General features: G+C 39.9%; 1 protein-coding gene across 1 annotated transcript; it reads right to left on the bottom strand.

Moving 5' to 3' along the window:
* Positions 1 to 3,264: 3,264 nt before the first annotated feature.
* Positions 3,265 to 14,857, bottom strand: LOC124593854 (S-formylglutathione hydrolase). Its single transcript, XM_047132202.1, has 6 exons — positions 14,746 to 14,857; positions 14,595 to 14,665; positions 14,331 to 14,518; positions 14,065 to 14,254; positions 4,356 to 4,578; positions 3,265 to 4,241 (listed from the first exon to the last, which is right to left on the bottom strand). The coding sequence occupies exons 2-6, from the start codon at positions 14,663 to 14,665 to the stop codon at positions 4,044 to 4,046; spliced, it is 870 nt and encodes a 289-aa protein (XP_046988158.1). The 5' UTR covers positions 14,746 to 14,857; the 3' UTR covers positions 3,265 to 4,043.
* Between the last annotated feature and the right edge of the window lie 6,200 nt (positions 14,858 to 21,057).

Genomic DNA, 21,057 nt, shown 5'->3' with positions numbered 1-21,057 from the left:
CTGTTACCGTAGTGCCCTTTGGAATGCAATGGGTAAGGATTATGCCCTCGCTGTCCCATAACATGGACACCATCATTTTTTCAGTACTGGCGGTTACCCGAAATTTTTTTGGTGGCGGTGAATCTGTGTGCTTCCATTGAGCTGACTGGCGCTTTGTTTCTGGATTGAAAAATGGCATCCACGTCTCATCCATTGTCACAACCGACGAAAAGAAAGTCCCATTCATGCTGTCGTTGCGCGTCAACATTGCCCGGCAACATGCCACACGGGCAGCCATGTGGTCGTCCGTCAGCATTCGTGGCACCCACCTGGATGACACTTTTCGCATTTTCAGATCGTCATGCAGGATTGTGTGCACAGAACCCGCAGAAATGCCAACTCTGGAGGCGATCTGCTCAACAGTCATTAGGCGATCCCCCAAAACAATTCTCTCCACTTTCTCGATCATGTCGTCAGACCGGCTTGTGCAAGCCCGAGGTTGTTTCGGTTTGTTGTCACACGATGTTATGCCTTCATTAAACTGTCGCACCCACGAACGCACTTTCGACACATCCATAACTCCATCACCACATGTCTCCTTCAACTGTCGATTAATTTCAGTTGGTTTCACACCATGCAAATTCAGAAAACGAATGATTGCACGCTGTTCAAGTAAGGAAAACGTTGCCATTTTAAGTATTTAAAACTTCTCATTCTCGCCGCTGGCGGTAAAATTCCATCTGCCGTACGGTGCTGCCATCTCTGGGACGTATTGACAATGAACGTGGCCTCATTTTAAAACAATGCGCATGTTTCTCTCTTTCCAGTCCGGAGAAAAAAAATCTGAGGCCTTAGAACTTGAATGCACCTTGTACAATCTTATCTGCATGTTCCCAAAGTGAGCAATACGTAGGGGGTTGTAATATATTCGTAATCATTTAAAGCCAGTTCTTGAAATTTTGTTAACATACTATCTTGGGATTGTCTACATCTCTCTACAAAAGCCTTCCAGTTCAGTTCCTTCAGTATCTCTGTAACACTCTCTTGCAGATTAAACAAACCTGTGACCATTCGTCCTGTCCTCTATATACATTCAATATCCATTGTTAGTTCTACCTGGTATGGGCCCCACACACACTTGAGCAATATTCTAGAACCGGTCGCACGAGTGATTTCCTTTGTGGATTGTTTGCATTTCCCCAGTATTCTATCAATAAACTGAAGTCTATCACCCGCTTTACACGCAACTGAACCTATATGATCATTCCACTTCATATTCCTACAAAGTGTTACACCCAGATATTTGTATGAGTTGTCCGATTTCAACAGTGACTCATTGATATTATAGTCATAGGATACTAGGTTCTTTTCATTTTGCAAAGTGCAAAGTTTTACATTTTTGAATATTTAGAGCAGGTAGTCAATCTCTTTACCAGGTTATCAAGATCTGACTGAATATTTTTGAAGTTATCTCCCAGATAGTACTTCATTAAGGATAACTGCATCATCTGCAAGAAGCCTTAATAGTAAAATAACACTGTCTGCTAGGCCATTAATATACAACAGGAACAGCAAGGGTTCCAACACACTTCCCTGGGGCACACCTGAAGTTACTTCATTTGATGATGACTCCTCATGCTGTGTCCTCCCTACCAAAAGTTTCTCAATCCAGTCACAAATTTCACTTGATGTCCAATAGCGAACTTTTGACAATAAGCTTAGATGCAGTACTGAGTCAAATGCTTTTTGAAAATCAAGAAATACTTCATCTACCTGGTTGCCTTGATCCAAAGCTTCCAGTATGTCAAATGAGGAAGTGCAAGTTGGGTTTCAAATGATCGATGGTAATCATTGTTGCCACATGTGTGTTTTGGTCACTGATACCAGTTTCGATGTGGACATCTGTAAAGACGTCCGTTTTATTTGTTGTCATTAGATCCAGTATATTTTTATCATGAGTGGGGTTCCTAGCTATCTGTTCTACATAGTTTTCAGAGAAGTCATTTAGTACTGTTTCACAGGATATCTTATCACTACTAACCAAGCTGTTATTTTCCCAACTGATTGTTGGATGTCCTGCATAGTACATTTATGAAGTGATGGAAAATGTTGTTTGGAATAAGAGAGTTGGAAAATTTGGCATGAACAGCAGCTTTTGCTGCGTAACACATGTTAAGATTACAAAAGAAACGAAGCACTTGAGAAAATATGACATGTACTAAAAAATGTATGGCTGCAACGCAACAGTAGATATTGTGGCGATAAAGGATGTGCCAAGAATATACTATTTGGTCTGATACTGTAGCCACATTAATTTAATGTACTACAAAAAAAACACACACACACACACTGGTGATGGACACGCATCACAGCCCTTTACCTTCTTTCATCAGAGCTTCAAATGATTCATTTGCAGCTGTGAACTGTTGCTAGTCTGTCCCCCACAGAGTAGTCAGTCTGAAGTACAGTAATAAGACAGAGTAAGACAATACCATCTACAAATTTTTAGTGCTTAATGTTCTCCATTGCACTTCATCCAACATTTCATGCCTTGGGTGCATTCAACCTACTTGAAACAACCCCTCCCCCCCTCTCTCTCAACAACTACAGTTCAACTCTAAAAAAAGGTGTGCCATGTACAAGATACTGGTTACCATTTGGTAGTTTTGTACAGCATGACTGTGGTCAATCTTTTCTGCTTTCTAAGTTTATCACTAATTAATGAAATCTGGGTTTTATCACCTGACTTGCTGATGCAATGGCCATGAGTTTACTCTGCACCTCTACAGCAAATGTTGACTGACTTCTAAATCCAGCAAATATGTGACATTAGGAATTAAAAGGCAGATAATAGCGTGCCACTCATACTTTAGGACTTGCAGGAAGTAGCCAATGGAAAGCGATATTTTATGTAGGCCTACACTTTAGATTTTGTGCGTAGTTCATTAAGAATATTTTTTACCTGTTCAGTTCAGAAGTTGATATTTACACTTTGATCTGTAAGGTCTACGGAATATTCTGTGCTATGACAGGTAATCATCATTGACAATAAAAATGTAAACATCAACATGTGTTCAGCTTAACTGTAGGAATAAAATTGCTAGTAACGCATTTTTCACTTTCACAAGTGGTATCATTTACCAATAGTAGCAATACAGTGTGTATCAAGCTACGTATTCAGGATGTCTAAATACAGAATACCAATTCTAACTGCTACTTTGGTGTTCAGGTACCTGTATGAAATTTGAGACTTATTAGTGACATATAGGGTACAATTATGAACCATTTATATGCCAGAAACATTTTATTTACCATAAACAAAGCAACTATTTCAGACTGTAACAAAACTCTGTAACTCTACATACTGTGTTAACAGTTTATACATGTAGCACATAAAATAGTCTTATAAAAGAGATAGGTTCTCTTCTTGAACATCATCATTGTCATATGCAGTTAAATCTCTTTATTGCTTTTACCACAAAATATACAAATGGAAGAGGAAAACTTTCTTCTCTTACACAAACGTCATTTGAACACACTATTTCATACAGTAAGAAGAATTTTGTTGTAACAGCCTAACCTTACAGTGTTTATTGTTCGACAATAAATGCCCCTCAAGACCATAAATGCAGTACAACAAAATAGTTACTGACGACACTTACTGCTCACTAGTATTGAATCAGAAATCCTGTATTTGGGATCTCTTAGACAGAGCAATACAAATCACTGTACAAAATAAATGGGAAAACATTAACAATGGAAACCAGGGAGGAAGAGACAGCACTTATTTAGTAATTGAAAAGCTGTTTCTACTGTCAATAACTACTGAGGTCAGCCCTCAATTTAGACCGACGTACTGTAGGAAGATGAGTGGAGATTGGATGCAGGTTGATAACGGAAGAAAAAGAGCAGTATGAAAAGAAAATAGTACTTGTACTTGTTGCAATCACCAGTATACAGCCCAAATAATACACACACATGCTGCAAAATAAGTATGATATACTTGGTGTAAGTTTCCCAATTGAGCTTGCCAAGCAGGACAATGTATTCATAACAAATCATAATCACAGAAGAGTGGATGTTGCATTGAGGTGTTTCATGTGGAATTCAATGTGTCTACCAATGAAAGAAGCAATGAAGTAATAACTATGATCATAACCATCACACATTTGGAGCACTACAGGTGTGTGTGATTCCTGACAAGCAGCAACAAAATTTTCAGGCAGCAGTTGTTTTTCTTTCAGGAACTGGTCCTCCACACCCTACCAAAACAAAACAGTAATGGTTAATTGCTACTACTGCCAACAAATAGCAAAATAAGGTTTCCAAATTTACACATGCCAAAATAACAGACAAAAATATCTACATGTACTGACCTGGTCAATTAAAATGTCAAGGGGTGGTCCATCATAGTTTTTGACTAGCTCAGTTGCATCCCATCTTTGCCACTCAAGAATGTTACCCACTCCCAAATAGCCGGTGAATGCTTTCTTTCCCCAGGGACAATTTATTGGGTTGCAAATGGGTGCAAATGCAGATACAGAGCGGTATTTACCAGGATTCTTCAGGGCACAAATCAGTGCCCCATGACCACCCATGCTGCAAAGTAAAAATGAGTATGTCATGTAAATTATGTACAGAATATATTGAACAAAATGTCGGATGATTATTTTATTCCCCCCAAAAAGTTTCTCCTACAATTCCCAGTTTTGTTTTATGTGACAGCAAGCTTTGCTTTACTAGAGCTCATGGCCATCGCACTTATTAGTGACTAACCACAGTTCAGTTTTAACTGAAGAAAAAAGATATAGAAACTTTATTTTTTGCAGGGAATATTAGTCAGCTGCAAGACTTTGTATCAAAGCTATTGCAGATGATTTCAAAATATTTTAAATTACATTCCTTCTTACAGCTCAGCATAGATATAAAGCCTGCATTATCTTTACTGTAAAGGCTTGTTATGCTTTGGCTAAAGTTAATACAGGAGAATATGCAGGTAACACAATCTCCATTATCAGAAGTGTGAACACATTTTGTACATCTTCGACTTTTGCTCTTCACAAAACAGACAACACTATTACAATTCTTTGATGATTTATGTTGATCAGACTGTTAAGAAAAAAGTTACACTACTGTGAGCGGTCCAAACCTTCCCACAATAAATAAAAAATGTTCAGCATCAAAACTGACAGCAGACACAAAGCACACTAGATTAATTAGTATCTGATGACTAATCTTCAACTAAAAGTATTAAAGATAACAGTAAAAACCTCCATAATACACAATATCACTGCCCCACATGGATAATAATGTAACACTGGATAATTTTAAGTTAAATCCATCAGTGATTTGTTTGTATTGTTCATTCCAACCTAAGGTCAACATGACAATAAAAGAATTGGTGTTAATACATCAGCCTTCTAAATATACAAGCACTATGTTAGTAGTTTTCCACATTTTTTATGCTCTCCGCAACACAAAATCAACATGGCAATAAATGAACATGTGTTTATATATAGTCATTCTCAAAATATAAGTCCTTTCTTATTCAATAGTTTTCCTCTTTTTCTGCTCTTGTGAACAGTTACAGGGTACGTAGCTGCAGTGTTATTCTTTTGAGTCGCTGATACTCTGACCCATTAATCTATTTTCGTAAGTAGACTTCCCTAGTACATCATATCACTTCTCTGAATACATGTGAATTTCAATCACCAAAAACATAACTACCTGTACTTCAAATATGACAATAGTTGCATTTGCACACACACATGCATGTACGAGTGTGTTTGTTATATAATTCTGATGAAAGCCTGTTTGGTTGAAGCTGAAGGCTTTGTTTGACAGTCTTTTTGTTGTGCCTGTGCCTCAGCATCTCCGCTAGATGGTGATTAGCAATCTATGCTTTTCATAATATGACAATATTATGAAATGGATAGTTGCTACTCACCATAGAGCAGAGATCTTGATTCACAGACAGGCACAACAAAAAGACTACTACGCACATAAGCTTTGGGCCAAAAGACCTTCTTTTGGAATACACACACACACACACACACACACACACACACACACACACACACGCACGCACGCACGCACACACAAAGGGTAAAACGATTGTGGGTGCATTTGTGGAACAGAAGGCTGTGTAGTGCTGGAGTGGAACAGTAAAGGGGGTAGGTGGGTGAATGACAATGACTAACATAGGTTGAGGCCAGGAGGATTATGTGAATATAGGATACATTGCAGGGAGAGTTCTCACCTGTGGAAATCAGAAAAGCTGGTGTTGGTAGGAAGGATCCAGATGGCATAGGCTGTTAAGCTATCATTAAAATAAAATGCATTGTGTTGGGCAGCGTGCTCAGCAGCTGGGAGGCCCAGCTGTTTCTTGGCTACAGTTTGTCGGTGGCTATTCAAATGGACAGACAGCCTGTTGGTTATCACGTCCACATAGGACAAAGCACAGTGGTTGCAGCTGAGCTTGTGGGTTACTACAAGGGCATGACAAGCAACAATCTGACTGTCCGCATGAATGGCCACCAACATATCTTGGCCAAGAAATAGGTGGACCACCCAGTTGCTGAGCACAGTGCTAAAAATTATGTTCTTCATTTTAATGACTGCTTCACAATTTGCACTATCTGGATCCTTCCTACCAACACTAGCTTTTCTGAACTGTGCAGATGGGAACTCTCCCTGTAATATATCTTATCTTCACATAACCCTCCTAGCCTCAATCTTTGTTAGTCATTGTCCTGCACTCACCAATCCCTTCTCTGTTCCCATTTCAGCACTACACAGCCTTCTATTCCCAAGTTTACTCACAGTCTTTTCACGTCTCGCCTTTTCCAGATCCCCCCCCCCCCCCCAATAAACCTCCCGACTGTGCCTAGCTGTCCTAAACTCTCTCTGACTTGTTCCTGTATGGGTAATTTCATGTGAAATCACCCAGTGGCCGTTGCCCTTATGTCACAGATTTTCCTGAAAATTTTGTGTAAGAATGTACATAAGGAATTAGGGTTAAAATGTTTCTTCTGGACTTTTTTGACCAAAACTGTAATTAGGAGCCCATTATGAAATGTGGGCCTCTTCTAGCAACTGGTGTTGAGAAACGAAGTGTCTTGTAAGTTTGTAACCACTATAACTTTTTTATTTATGAATCAATTTTATTCAATTTGGTGTCATTGGAAAGTAAAAGAATAGAGCTATAATATAAAAAATATTAAAGTGCTGTGTCTAAGCAACAAATGTTTGAAAATCTGTAATTAATGTTATTTTGTCATCAATTTTTTTTCCAAATTTTAGGATTTTTTTCCCCAGCAGAATCACAAGTTTCACCATCTGAATTTTTGTTTCAAATAATTCCTACTGTCATACTTTTCAACATAAAAAAATCAGAAGGGTGTTTGTCCTCTATTGTTAGATCTTATACTTTTTCAATAATGCTGTAATAATTAATTGCTTCAAATAGCTAATCAACAATACATGAAACAACAATGAAAAACTCAGTCTAGCAGCAACACTCATGTGCAACACAGGCTGTGTGTGTATCACGTTTTTGTCTGTGCGCTTTATACACTCCTGGAAATTGAAATAAGAACACCGTGAATTCATTGTCCCAGGAAGGGGAAACTTTATTGACACATTCCTGGGGTCAGATACATCACATGATCACACTGACAGAACCACAGGCACATAGACACAGGCAACAGAGCATGCACAATGTCGGCACTAGTACAGTGTATATCCACCTTTCGCAGCAATGCAGGCTGCTATTCTCCCATGGAGACGATCGTAGAGATGCTGGATGTAGTCCTGTGGAACGGCTTGCCATGCCATTTCCACCTGGCGCCTCAGTTGGACCAGCGTTCGTGCTGGACGTGCAGACCGCGTGAGACGACGCTTCATCCAGTCCCAAACATGCTCAATGGGGGACAGATCCGGAGATCTTTCTGGCCAGGGTAGTTGACTTACACCTTCTAGAGCACGTTGGGTGGCACGGGATACATGCGGACGTGCATTGTCCTGTTGGAACAGCAAGTTCCCTTGCCGGTCTAGGAATGGTAGAACGATGGGTTCGATGACGGTTTGGATGTACCGTGCACTATTCAGTGTCCCCTCGACGATCACCAGTGGTGTACGGCCAGTGTAGGAGATCGCTCCCCACACCATGATGCCGGGTGTTGGCCCTGTGTGCCTCAGTCGTATGCAGTCCTGATTGTGGCGCTCACCTGCACGGCGCCAAACACGCATACGACCGTCATTGGCACCAAGGCAGAAGCGACTCTCATCGCTGAAGACGACACGTCTCCATTCGTCCCTCCATTCACGCCTGTCGCGACACCACTGGGGGCGGGCTGCACGATGTTGGGGCGTGAGCGGAAGACGGCCTAACGGTGTGCGGAACCGTAGCCCAGCTTCATGGAGACGGTTGCGAATGGTCCTCGCCGATACCCCAGGAGCAACAGTGTCCCTAATTTGCTGGGAAGTGGCGGTGCGGTCCCCTACGGCACTGCGTAGGATCCTACGGTCTTGGCGTGCATCCGTGCGTCGCTGCGGTCCGGTCCCAGGTCGACGGGCACGTGCACCTTCCGCCGGCCACTGGCGACAACATCGATGTACTGTGGAGACCTCACGCCCCACGTGTTGAGCAATTCGGCGGTACGTCCACCCGGCCTCCCGCATGCCCACTATACGCCCTCGCTCAAAGTCCGTCAACTGCACATACGGTTCACGTCCACGCTGTCGCGGCATGCTACCAGTGTTAAAGACTGCGATGGAGCTCCGTATGCCACGGCAAACTGGCTGACACTGACGGCGGCGGTGCACAAATGCTGCGCAGCTAGCGCCATTCGACGGCCAACACCGCGGTTCCTGGTGTGTCCGCTGTGCCGTGCGTGTGATCATTGCTTGTACAGCCCTCTCGCAGTGTCCGGAGCAAGTATGGTGGGTCTGACACACCGGTGTCAATGTGTTCTTTTTTCCATTTCCAGGAGTGTATATCTGAAGGACTTTTGTCACCTTGATTTTGTGCTTCTTATGTAAGTAGCCATTCTGTCTGGTAATTAGAGAACAAGAAAAAGTTTCAAACCATCCAGTTCTTTTTTGCAACATACACAGTTGATTAAAAATCACAATGGAAAGCAAATGTTCTTTAGGTTTTGTGTCATAAGAAAAGTAGTAGCAGTGAAGAGCTTGATTTACTAGATATGTCAAGCCTGAATCAAGCTAATATTGAATTACTGAAGCTAAGAAGCACCTGTGAAAGTATTGAGAGTATTTGTTCTTCTCACAAAGGGCTCTATTTGGGAACATATGATGACAGACAAAGAATTTGCTGTGACCCTTTTAAGAAGTATGGTAAAATGACTGCTAAGAAATCTTTGAAACCTATTTCTTTAACCATGGCAACGAAATTTAAAACCCTTGGACTTATACCAGGTACCAAGCTGTGCATAACATGCCGTAAGGACATTTTATCTCCTATGGGGGATAACCTTCCAGGAATGGATGAATGTGAAGTTGAAGATCAAGAATATACACCAGAGCCGTCTACAGCTCTTCAAAAACTTAATGAAAGTTGTGAATTACTTGAAATTTCACCATTTAAGGTTACCAAGAGAGCACAAGACAGGCATCTAGAAGACATTCGATCCACGTCTTGTCGCTTAGCTTTAAAATTCCGGCAAACAGTATCAGAGGTGCTACATCCTCCAGCGAAAAATGTGTCTGAAGAAACTGGCAGTGCTGAATGTACAGATTGTAATATTTTAATGCAAAAACTTAAACAGAAATTCAGCAGAAGTTCTGTTGAAGAAAAACTACAAATACTTACCTTAGCACCAGCTTCATGGAGTACAGAAAAAATGCAAATGTTTCTTAACACTACCGAATACATGGTAAAGAAATCGAGGGTATTGCTAAAAGAAGATGGTACTTTGTCAAAAGGGAGTTATAAAGTGGGAAACTGAATAGGTAAGGATGTGGAAAAACATGTCCACAATTTTTACTGTGAACATGATGTAAGTCGCATTTCTGCTAATAAAAAAGACCGACTGTCTGTCTGTCCCTTCAGAATACGGCAAAAGATTGTATAAGACAAAAACACTAATTTTACATAATCTTAAATATGTATACTTAGCTTTCAGAGATTAGTTCAGGCCTACTAAATTTTGTGAACTTAGGCCAAAAGAATGTGTTACTGTAAACAGTCATGGAATGCATAACGTATGTGTATGCAAGTATCACCAAAATGTAAAACTTAATGCATGCTGCACATGTGAAAGAACTGTATACTGAACTTCTACAGAAACTTGCGTGCAATCTGGCAAACGAGGAGTGCGTGCTACATCGCAGTTCTCGGTGTCCTGATGAATATGAACTGCACAATTTTTTAATGAAGCTGGAGTCCTTACAAGATTGTGAAAATGTTGTATTCAAACAATGGATGCAAACTGATCGACTACACTGGAGACACTAATGAAGACGACTGATGAATTTGTTGAGTATCTCATGCAAAAACTTCAAAACTTAACACAACATCATTATGTATCAAAATCTCAGAGTCACCACTTCAAATCAAGCAAAGAAACCCTCCCTGATACTACATGCATCATCATGTAGTGGATTTTGCAGAGAACTATACCTGTTTGCTTCAGGATGCTGCACAAGAATTTCAGTGGCAGAACATTCAAGTCACCCTTCCATCCTTTTGTGGTTTACTTTAAAACAGATGATTGCATTAAGTCAATGTCATTGTGTTGTATAAGTGACTGTTTGCAGCATGATACAAACACATTCTATGTTTTCCGGAAAACTGCTCGCACTTATGTATTGGAACACCACACATCCAGCATGTTATGTACTTCAGTGATGGCAGTTCTGCACAATATAAAAAATTTAAGAATTTTTTTAATTTGTGCCATCACAAGCAAGATTATGGAGTAAACTGCAGAATGGAATTTTTTTGCCACTAGTCATGGCAAAAATGCATGTGATGGAGTTGGTGGTACCATTAAACGTTTAACAACAAGAGCAAGTTTACAGTGTCCATATGACAGTCACATTTTAAGCCCAAAAGATGTTTACATTTGCGAAAACTCATGTTCCAGGAATAGAAACCTTTTATGTTATAACAGAGGAGATAACGAAGTCCACAAACATGTTACAAAAAGGATATGAGACTTGTTCTACCATTCCTGGGACAAGAGTGTATCATTTTTTCAAACCACTGAATGAAAACAAATTGCTGATAGAGCGTGTTTTCATCATCTCAGAATTCAATAAACTGCCTCTAACACAATTAAAGAAGAAAGATTTGTCGCAGCTATCTAAGATAACCAGTGGTGGCTTGGAAAAATTCTGGAGATAAGTGAAGAGCACAGATGCAAAAGTCAAGTTCATGAGTCCAAGTGGCCCTTCCTCAAGTTATTCATGGCCACTTCACACTGATGTTTGCTGGATACCTTATGAAAACATTTTAATGACTTTGCCTGCTCCTAGTGCAAGGACAAGTACTGGTAATTTATATACATTTGAATCAGACATACTATTGTCCACTGAAAACTTGTTTGAAGGAATGAATGCTTTTTAGAATTTTATGAATGTGTTTTATGAGAACTGATCATCGTTTGTGACCACTAGAAAAGAGTCACAAAATGAAATGTGCATATTATTATTTATGTTCTTTCTGTTTTAAATGATTAAACATTACAAAAACCCTTCTGATTTTTTTATGCTGAAATGTATGACAATAGGAATTCTTTGAGACAAAATTACAATGGTGAAACTTGCGATTTTGACGAAAAAGTTCATGAAGTTTTTAAAAAAAAAAATTTGAAAAATGACTTTATTACAGATTTGCACATATTTATATGCACAGTTGCAGCATTTTTATAGTTTAGTGATACAGTTGGTCCTTTTATCTTTCTAATGACACCAAATTGAATAAAATTGATTTATAAATAAGGGAGTTGTAGTAGTTAAAAATTTTCAACCTACCTTTCGTACTGACACCAGATGGAGAAAATGCTAAACATTTCAAAATGGCCCCTGACTACAGTTTTGCTAAAAAAAAAAACGAAAAAAAGCTGTAGAAAATGCAACACACAGCATTTTGTCATCTAGTATGAATGAGTCAAACAGCAATGTTGGCTTTAAGACTGGTGGACTGAAATGAAACCTCTTAGCTGATAACAATGACTGACATATTCATTTTTGGTATTACAGCATTGTTGGGTACATTATTGCAAACATTTTGAAATCTGGTAAATGTGCACAGGCAGAAATCTACTTCTGCCTTAAATTCCAGTCCTGATGTCTTCATTCAGTATTCTGTTAGGTCACAGGCAAGTACTATGGGTAATATTCCAGAATCATGCTTAGATCTTACAGTTGCATTATTCTACAAAAAAAAAAAAAAAAAAAAAAAATGAACAATGTGAAATGTCCAGTTTTAGATCAATTTCAAAATCCCAATTTTAGCTAGTTATGGGGCAGATATCAAGTTACTTTGAGGACAATAAACTTTTCCTGGACACACAGCATGGCTTTCACAAATAGAAGTCAACTATACAGCACTGGACGTAATCACAGTGGTTCAAGGACAGAGAAACTGTGGCACTCAAACTCTGTCACCTCAGCAAGACCTCTGACTGCATCTCGCAAGTGTTGTTATAGTACTGGAAGTGGTGTTCTGGCAACTCTTTACTCTGATCCCAAATGAAATTTTCACTCTGCAGCAGAGTGTGAACTGATATGAAATCTCTTGGCAGATTAAAACTGTGTGCCAGACCGAGACTCGAACTCGGGACCTTTGCCCTTCGTGGGCAAGTGCTCTACCGACTGAGGTACCCAAGCACGACTCACGCCCTCTCCTCGCAGCTTCAATTCCGCCATTAACTCATCTCCTACATTCCAAACTTCACAGAAGTTCTCCTGCGAAACTTGCAGAACTAGCACTCCTGGAAGAAAGGATATTGCGGAGACATGGCTGTTCCACACCGTGGGGGTGTTTCCAGAATGAAATTTTCACTCTGCAGTGAAGTGTGCACCGATATGAAACTTCCTGGCACATTAAAACTGTGTGCCGGACTGAGACTGGAACTCAGGAGCTTTGCCTTTTGCGGGCACCAGGAAGTTTCGTATCAGCGCACACTTCACTACAGAGTGAAAATTTCATTCTGAAAACATCTCCCAGGCCGTGGCAAAGCCATGTCTCCGCAATATCTTTTCTTCTAGGAGTGTTAGTTCAAGTTTCGCAGGAGAGCTTCTGTGAAGTTTGGAAGGTAGGAGATGAGGTACTGGCAGAACTGAAGTTGCAAGGACGGAGCGCGAGTCATGCTTGGGTGGCTCAGAACTGGTAGAGCAGTAGCCCACGAAAGGCAAAGGTCCTGAGTACGAGTCTTGGTCCGACAGACAGTTTTAATCTACCAGGAAGTTGCTTGAATCTGATCCTGAAAACAGAAGACAGATGGTATCAGCCTATGGAGCATTCTCCCAAGAATGAAAATTGGAGCATGGCAGACCCCAGGGATCTATCACTGGACCTCTCCTGTTTCTTATTCATGTCAGTGATATATGCTGCAACAACCACTTACAATTTGCTGATGACGCCACCATTTTTGCCAAAGAAAAAAATGCTGCACATGTTCTCCACCTGTATTGAGGAATTGTTCAAAAGTGACTGAAGTGATTAGACAAAATAATGCTTTCATCTGTTACATATGTCTTCATAGTGAAAACTTTCCTCATTTTCACAAAAAAAAAAATTATAAAAATGCCCATGTACATAATCTTGAATCCATCCATCCAGTCATGACTGGTAAATGATGCAGATCTAGTAATAAAGCAATCAAAAAGCATTATTTCCAAGGCTTACATCAAAAGGCATATTGTCCAATAGAACTCAACAACTACATTTAGTCCTACACACACACACACACACACACACACACACACACACACACACAGTCTCTCTCTCTTTACTGTCTGTGTCCAATTATTTAATGGTGTTTTTCAAGCACAGGGCATGTATGATATATGCGAGTTCTCTTCTGAGATACATATAAAAGTCATTGTGTTTATTACCTGTGACCCATTATAGACACTTTATCTGCAAGCACAGGGAAGTTAGTATTTATTATATCTGGGAGTTCCTTTGTGACATAAGAATACATTCGGTAGTGTTTTTGCCATGGATCCGTCACGGAGTCAACATAAAATCCAGCTCCACTACCAAAATCCCAACTGTCACCTTCTCCAGGCAAATTCACGCCCCCTGTAATAAAATATTATGTGTCAGTCGACAATTAATTTACATAAGACATGTTGTGCAGATCTGGAAGGCGGCTTACGAGGGCTAGTGTCTGGACAAACTATTATTACTCCATGTGCAGCTGCGTATCTCTGAGCACCGGCCTTCTGAATGAAGTTCTGCTCCGTACAGGTCAGACCAGATAACCAATATATGACTGGCAGGCTACGTTCTTCCGATTGCGGTGGTAGGTAAACCGCAAAGTTCATTTGACATCGCAGCTCGGAACTATCACATAAAATCACAGTGATCAAACAAGATGAATATTACGCATGCCACTCGCTTAAATAAAACGACGTCTTACCTCTCATGAGAAAATACTTTCTGATACCCGCCGAAACAACGATTACTCGATACCTCAATTAGTTCTGGCATCTGAAAAAGTAAACAAGATCTGTTTACCGTCTCCACTCAATAAAAGAAACATGAATTAAAGCCTACTGTTAGCTTCATACATTTATCACGCACAACACAGCACACGCCAAACAACAAACCCAACCCCGCGAACCAGTGATATTATAGCGCAGCACTGCTCGAATCGCCCGTATTGCAGCGATTCACACGTTTCCGATAAAGTCCCAGACTAATCATTTGCAATTGTATATTAATATCTGTGAAGGATCATGATCAGCATTTTTTTGATATCGTACACGCTATTATTGCGTTAAATAGCTAAGTGATGGTGGTGTTGCGCTGAACTGTCTGAATACTCAGCTCTGGTAAATCATTGAATAAATTTACAGATTTCATTAGAGATGTCGTTGAACCAAGAAGTACTAGTAATCCCAAACTTTTAAAACAGGACTTGTAGAGCAAAACAGGAAGAGAAAAAATAAGCTGTGAAGTGCGAGTTGTCTTCAGCGTGATTCCAAATCAAAATTAACTGACGTAATTTATTTGACACGAAGAGGAAAATTACGTGGCATGTACATTAATCTTGATCTAACTCTCTGGAATCAATTAATGCTTGAGTCTGTGCCATTCACCTGTTTAGGAAATTGTCTACTTTATAACAGTGCAGTTTAGATCACAGGCAAAGATGTTTCCAGTTTCTCATTATAATGTGTATGTCTGTAATTGTTGTGGATGTATTGTTATTATTTTCTATTTACTTATTCGTTCTTGGACAATTCAGTGCAACAGTATCGGACATTCCATAGACGATAAAGAAATTTTATACACATAGAGAGCACAAACAAAATATGATAGGATTCGGTGAGGATAGGGCAGGAAATTGTCCATGATCTAATCAATGGAATCAGACAGTGTGGCATTCGTCTTAGAAAATTTGGAAGACCACAGAAAACCCAATTCGGGATGTCTGCACAAGTCTCTTCAGGAAGTACACTAAATAGATGTGCCTGTGCTTCAGTGATATGTTATATACATGTTAGTAGTCCTAAAGTACATTAATGCTCCACCACATAAATGTTACTGTAATACAAGTATCAGTCTACCTGTACAACAGATGTCCCATATATGCTAGAATATTATAATTTAATGTAAAAATAGTGTAATTAATGTACATTTGAATCATACAGTATTATAGTATTATATTTTGTTATACACTGACTTATCCTACAGCAAAATGAACTAAATGATTACGGTACCTGGACCAATAAGGATGTGTGGCTACCATGAGACATCAAAGTGCATTGTGCAGTATGGTGCAAAGTGATATTTTACCTTTCTGATGTATTTTGTAATTAGCTCATGTTACTGGTGTCTCTGTCAAAGTGTATTTTCTGAGTAAATTGCGGTTATATGTTATCTATACTGTTTCATTATTCACAGATAGGGTAACACCATAAAAGGAATCCTACATTGGTAACTTTCTGACTTGTAACAAGAATGTTTGCAAATGGTGCCAGGGTTTTTGTCATCATAGACAAAGGATAAAAGGCATTGTTTAGGTACTTAAGGGAGGCGAAAATTTAATAGTGAAGGGGGATTGGAATTCGATAGTAGGGAAAGGAAGAGAAGGAAAAGAAGTAGGTGAACATGGACTGGGGGAAAGGAATGAAAGGGGAAGCCATCTGAATTTTGCACAGAGCATACTTTCATCATCGCTAACACTTGGTTTAAGAATAATGATAGAAGAGTGTACATGTGGAAAAGACCTGGGGACACTGGAAGATTTGGGATTGATTATATAATGGTAAGATAGAGATTTTGGAGCCAGATTTTAAATTGTAAGACGTTTCCACAGGCAGATGTGAACTCTGGCCACAATTTATTGGTTATAAACTGTAGATGAAAACTGTGGAACTTGCAAAAAGGTACGAGATGGGACCTGGATAAACTGAAAGAACCAGAGGTTGTGGAGAGTTTCAGTGGGAGCGTTAGGGAATGATTGACAAGAATGGCAGAAAGGAATATGGAAGAAGAAGGATGGGTAATTTTGAAAGATCAAATAGTGAAGGCAGCAGAGGATCAAATAGATAAAAAGACGAGAAATATTGAAACTCATGAAAGGAGAAAATATAAAAATGCAGTAAATGAAAGAGGCAAAAGGGAGTACAAGTGTCTAAAAATGAGTTGACAGGAAGGGCAAAATTGCTAGGTAGGAATGGCTAGTGGACAAATATAATGATTTGGAAGCATGAATCACTAGGTGAAAGATAGAAATAGCCTATAGTAAAATTAAAGAGGCCATTGGAGAAAAGAGTGACTACCAAGAGCTCATATGGAAACCCTGTCCTAAGTAAAGAAGAGAAAGCTGTAATGTGGAAAGAATATGAGTACATAAAGAGTCTACACAAGGGAGAAGTACTTGAGGGCAGTATTATAAACATGGCTGAGGACATAGATGAAGATGAGAGGCGAGATATGATACTGCGAGAAGAATTTGACAGAACACCGAAAAAACGTAAGTCAAAACAAAGCCATGGTAGTAGATCACATTCTGTCTACTGATAGCCTCGGGAAAGACAGGCATGACAAAATTCTTCCATCTGGTGAGCAAGATGAATCAAACTGTCGAAATACTCCCAGATTTCAAAAATAATTAGTACTTCCACTTCCAAAGAAATCACGAGCTGACAAGTGTGAATATCACCGAACTATTAGTCTAATAAGTCATGGCTGCAAAATACTAACACGAATTCATTACATAAGAATGGAAAAACTTGTAAGATCTGTTTGGATTCCAGATAATGTAGGAACATGCAAGGCACTACTGATTCTATGACTTCTCGTAGAAGATAGGTTAAGGAAAGGCAAACCAACGTTTATAGCTTTTGTAGATCTAGAGAAAGCTTTTCACAATGTTGACTGGAATACTCTCATTGAAATTCTGTGGGTAGCTCAGGTAAAATACAGAAATATAAAGGCTATTTACAACTTGCACAGAAATCACATGTCAGGTATAAGGGTTGATGGGCATGAAGGGGAAGCAGTGGTTGAGAAGGGAGTGAGACAGGGTTGTGGCCTATCCTCAATGTTATTCAATCTGGACATTGAGCAAGTGGTAAAGAAAACAAAAGAAAAATTTGGAGTAGGAATTAAAGTCCAGGAGGAAGAAATAAAAACTTTGACATTTGCCAATGACATTGTAATTCTCTCTGAGACAGCAAAGGACCTGGAGAAGCAGTTGAACAGAATGGACAGTGTCTTGAAAGGAAGATATAAGATGAACACCAACAAAAGCAAAAGAAGGATAATGGAATGTAGTCGAATTAAGTCAGGTGATGACGAGGGAATTAGATTAGGAAACGAGATGAGACACTTAAAGTAGTAGAAGACTTCTGCTGTTTGGACAGCAAAATAGTTGATCATGGCCAAAGTAGAGAGGATATAAAATGTAGACTGGCAATGGCAAGGAAAGCGTTTCTGAAAAAGTTAAATTTGTTGTTAAGTGTCACGAAGTCATTTCTGAAAGTAAATAAAACAGTTTAGACAAGAATAGATCCAAAGCTTTTGAAATGGGATGCTACAGAAGAATTCTGAAGATTAGACAGGTACATCAAGTAACTAATGAGGAGGTACCGAATAGAATTGGGAGAAGAGGAATTTGTGGTACAACTTGACCAGAAGAAGGGATTGGTTGGTAGGACAAATCCTGAGGCATCAAGGGGTCGCCAGTTTAGTATTTGAGGGAAATGTGGAGGGTAAAAATCGTAGAGGGAGACCAAGAGATGAATACACTAAGCAGATTCAGAAGGATGTAAGCTGCAGTAGTTAGTCGAAGATGAAGAGGCTAGCACAGGATAGAGTAGCATGGAGAGCTGCATCAAACCAGGATTTGGACTGAAGACCACAACATCAACAACAACTACACCATCAAATTTGCAACACAGTAAATTTCGAACATAAATATCTACCGTTAAAACACAAAGGTCTACATTTACATCATAAATGAAATACAGAATCAAATGTTTCGATTCCTATTTGCAAAAAGACGCGCACCTAACATCTGTCGATTACAGTGCCATCTACCACGAATGGGAAACAGTGGTTTGAGTAATCTGTATGTATTTTTTGGTGTAGAAGCCAAATATTCAATTAAAATCGGAAGTTCCCATTTTAAAACACAAAGTTGACGCCACCCACACAGAAGGGGCGGTTAGGAGGTGACAAGTTGCAGCACAGGCAGACATTCCCATTTCTGATATCAATTTTCACCTAGAACATTTTTTTCATATTATGCGTCATTTTCGAGATATTTAGTTGTCTCAAGTTAAAATAAACACCCTGTATATGCTTCTGTATCCAGCTATTCAGACATAGAGAGATGTGATCAGGTTTGTGCTGTCCCACCAGCTGCACACAGATCATTGAAAGGTGCTCTACAAGCTAGGAACATGCCTCCCATCGTCATGTAGAATCACGTGACGCAGTAACGTTCTGTGAGTCGGAATACAGGTGCCAACATGCCTAGCAGAGGACCAATTGCTTGTTGCTCTCGATCAGTGGTCAGACCCAGTTATCTGGCTGTTATTTATGCAGTGACCACTGCAACGGGATTGGGCTTTTCGAGTTTTACTATGCGGGACAGCTGGCTGTTATTTATGCAGTGACCACTGCAACGGGATTGGACTTTTCGTGTTTTACTATGCCAGACAGATTCTCACTTACAGCCCATAGATGAATACCACTTTACTTGTTTTCTGTGTAACCAGCATATTGGGCTTAATAAATGAACTGTGTACCACGATTCAACATAGGCCTCGTATGGTTTCCATGTAATCGCTTCAGACAAATGCTAGGGGGGTTCCTGTGAAAGGCCCGATCCAAGACTGCTGTCGATCACAAGGATTTTGTCATTGACAGGAGAATAAATCTCTGTGTCTTTCTTCTTATCGTTTTAACTGACTGTTTGAGAAGCGTTTCTGAATAATTTTCTCAAGGACGCGTATCGTCTAGCTGCCACCTGAGAAGGCACTCTAGCCCAAACCACGAAAGATAGCGGTTCGCGCAGCTCGATAAAGGACGAGGATTGCATTGTTGCCGGGTCCAAGAGACGTTGCGGTACGCACACACTCTTGCTTCGCACTTGATGAAAGCGTATATCACTTGCTTGTGTAGAATTTGTCACTTACCACCAACATCAGCTATGGAAACTCGCAACCGATGGAATAAGGATTTACTATATAATTCGCTACACTGACATTTAATGCTTCCAGTAGGTACGACCTTCACAGCAGAGCGCTCAGAACACTCCTGATTGCCCATTGGCTGTTGGAGAATATGTGACGTAGGTGCACAGGATAAGCCTAAACTCGACCGCCATCGTTTGTGGTTCCAACGATACTGCTCAAGCCACAAAAAGAGTAATGCAATTTGATGTCAAGGAAATTTTTGGAGAAGCATGAGTTTGGATTACGATTATTTACTTCTAAAATTATCATTGAATAACATGATTGGTATAGGAGGAAATCTGTAGTAACTGACAAAACGAGAGTATCTGTCCACGGATTACCCAGTCAGCAAAGCAACTGATTGATCTGAAATAATGTACCTAGTATGCTTGAATTAAAGACCTACCAACGTTTTATGTTATTAACATCTGTTTACGAGGTTTACCCATATGGATAGACGAACATGTTAATGCGCCACTTCAGGGATTCGGGTAGGCGAGCCTGCCCCGTATCGAATCCGCCTCGTGGATTAATGACAAGGACTTGTCTGCTGGCCAGCCTGGACATGGTTTTTAGACGATTTCGTACGCCCATCTAGGTAAAAATGGGGCTGGTCCCACGTCTTGCTCAGATACATGCTATGTTAACTTTTACAAAACCCTCACACTTGAACATGAGGTTTACTCTAGATGCAGACAGATGTGGTACACAAATTTGGTCCCTGGAAAGCGGTGGTGTTAGGAAGGGCAGCCAGCCACAGCTGTCACTAACATTGCAAACATCCATAACACCATGTCGATCGCGTAAGGAAACAGAAAAAGGAAAGGAAGAAGCTGAAAGAAGAGAAAGGTCTGTTTACGAGGTTTAGTGGCTCCTCTTATCTATGAATAAGTGTGTTCATTCGAGACAAAATAAAACGATTGAAAAACTAACTAATATGTGTAGATATCTTTTGTGATCCTGCTGGTTCATGTTTTAAGTCCAGCATAGCACAGCAGCAAAATAATGGTCATTTTATGTGCGAATAGTTAAATTCGGTAGGTCGCAATTGTTATGACAGTTGGATTAATTTCAGTCTCGCAAGGTCCCTGAATTCTGATGTGTGCTATTGTCTACTTTGCACAATTCCTAGCCTCAATAATATAGCTGATTTTACCAGATTGGTTTGTTCTTTCTTTAATGGTAGCA

This window comes from Schistocerca americana, chromosome 2 (assembly GCF_021461395.2).
Source record: "Schistocerca americana isolate TAMUIC-IGC-003095 chromosome 2, iqSchAmer2.1, whole genome shotgun sequence".
NCBI lineage: Eukaryota > Metazoa > Arthropoda > Insecta > Orthoptera > Acrididae > Schistocerca > Schistocerca americana.
This window is presented reverse-complemented; position numbering and strand designations above follow the sequence as displayed.

Bases quoted from the DNA above. Each gene is read 5' to 3' on its own strand.
- LOC124593854 (XM_047132202.1), bottom strand. From the start codon at position 14,665: ATGCCAGAACTAATTGAGGTATCGAGTAATCGTTGTTTCGGCGGGTAT. The intron at 14,519-14,594 runs GTAAGACGTCGT...TTTATGTGATAG, and splicing joins AAAGTATTTTCTCATGAGAG to TTCCGAGCTGCGATGTCAAA. The intron at 14,255-14,330 runs GTAAGCCGCCTT...ATTTTATTACAG, and splicing joins TTGTCCAGACACTAGCCCTC to GGGGCGTGAATTTGCCTGGA.